This window comes from Pterocles gutturalis, unplaced genomic scaffold (assembly GCF_000699245.1).
Source record: "Pterocles gutturalis isolate BGI_N339 unplaced genomic scaffold, ASM69924v1 scaffold16017, whole genome shotgun sequence".
Lineage (NCBI taxonomy): Eukaryota > Metazoa > Chordata > Aves > Pterocliformes > Pteroclidae > Pterocles > Pterocles gutturalis.
This window is the reverse complement of record NW_010110526.1, coordinates 1,947-2,750: the sequence shown is the minus strand read 5'-3', so window position 1 is coordinate 2,750 and position 804 is coordinate 1,947. Positions and strand designations below refer to the sequence as shown.

Genomic DNA, 804 nt, shown 5'->3' with positions numbered 1-804 from the left:
ATAGTCACGGTTACCTTTGTGCTGCTACGTTTGCATCCACAACCCCAACGTTTCTGACCCAGGACCTGACGGAATCCATTTCAGAACCTAGAGATTTATCTTTCAGAATTGGTCCTCTTCCTAAAGTATCTTGAATCCCAAACATTTAAAAACTCTATTCCAACTAGCAACAGTTTCCTTTTGGGGGATAAGGGAGGAGAAAAGTAGGGGAAAAAAAAAAAAAAAAAAAAAAAAAAGACGCAGCCTTTGAAATTGACACACACAAATCCCAGGAAAGTGGAGAAGTTCAGCTTTGAAACCAACTTCTTCTGCTTTTAAGTGCTACGTGGTTTTAATGCCTTCAAATATGGAAAAAAAAGTTTTTCTCTTGTAAAGTAAAAGTTATGCTGATTCAGTCTTGCCTGGTATCATCATCCTTCAAACGCAGGAGAGGAAACTGCATCCAGAAACTGATCGCTGTTAACAAGGATCACCTGTTTCTCAACAGACACAGGGAGAAGGATTGATTGCTGCCTAATCCAGGAAAAAAAAAAAAAAAGCAGCAGGAAAAATTGTAAAAGAAAGGAAGAAACAGAGCTAAAGAGAGTCTGATTACACACTACGCCTGGGAAGAGCCGATCCTTCCCAAACTGGTCACCATGAATGGGTTACAGCACTGGGGGCGAACAGACCGGGAAGGGGGCGGGGCCTGCTCCCAAATAAGGGGCGACATTTGCATAGCCGCCCCCGATTGGAGGGAGCGGGCAGCCCTGCAGCCGCTCTGCGCTCGCCTCAGCTCCCCGCTCCAAAGTCACCCACGGGGAG

General features: G+C 45.4%; 1 protein-coding gene across 3 annotated transcripts in view; it reads right to left on the bottom strand.

Moving 5' to 3' along the window:
* Positions 1–587, bottom strand: part of EBF2 (early B-cell factor 2) — a 128,542-nt gene extending 127,955 nt beyond the window's left edge. For 2 of the 3 annotated variants that reach the window (XM_010073419.1, XM_010073420.1), the window contains exon 1: positions 15–145. In XM_010073419.1, the coding sequence (XP_010071721.1) occupies positions 15–145 (131 nt within the window). Of the gene's footprint in view, positions 1–14 lie in introns of all 3 variants that reach the window. The other variant, XM_010073418.1, reaches the window with a different exon arrangement.
* Positions 588–804: the final 217 nt, after the last annotated feature.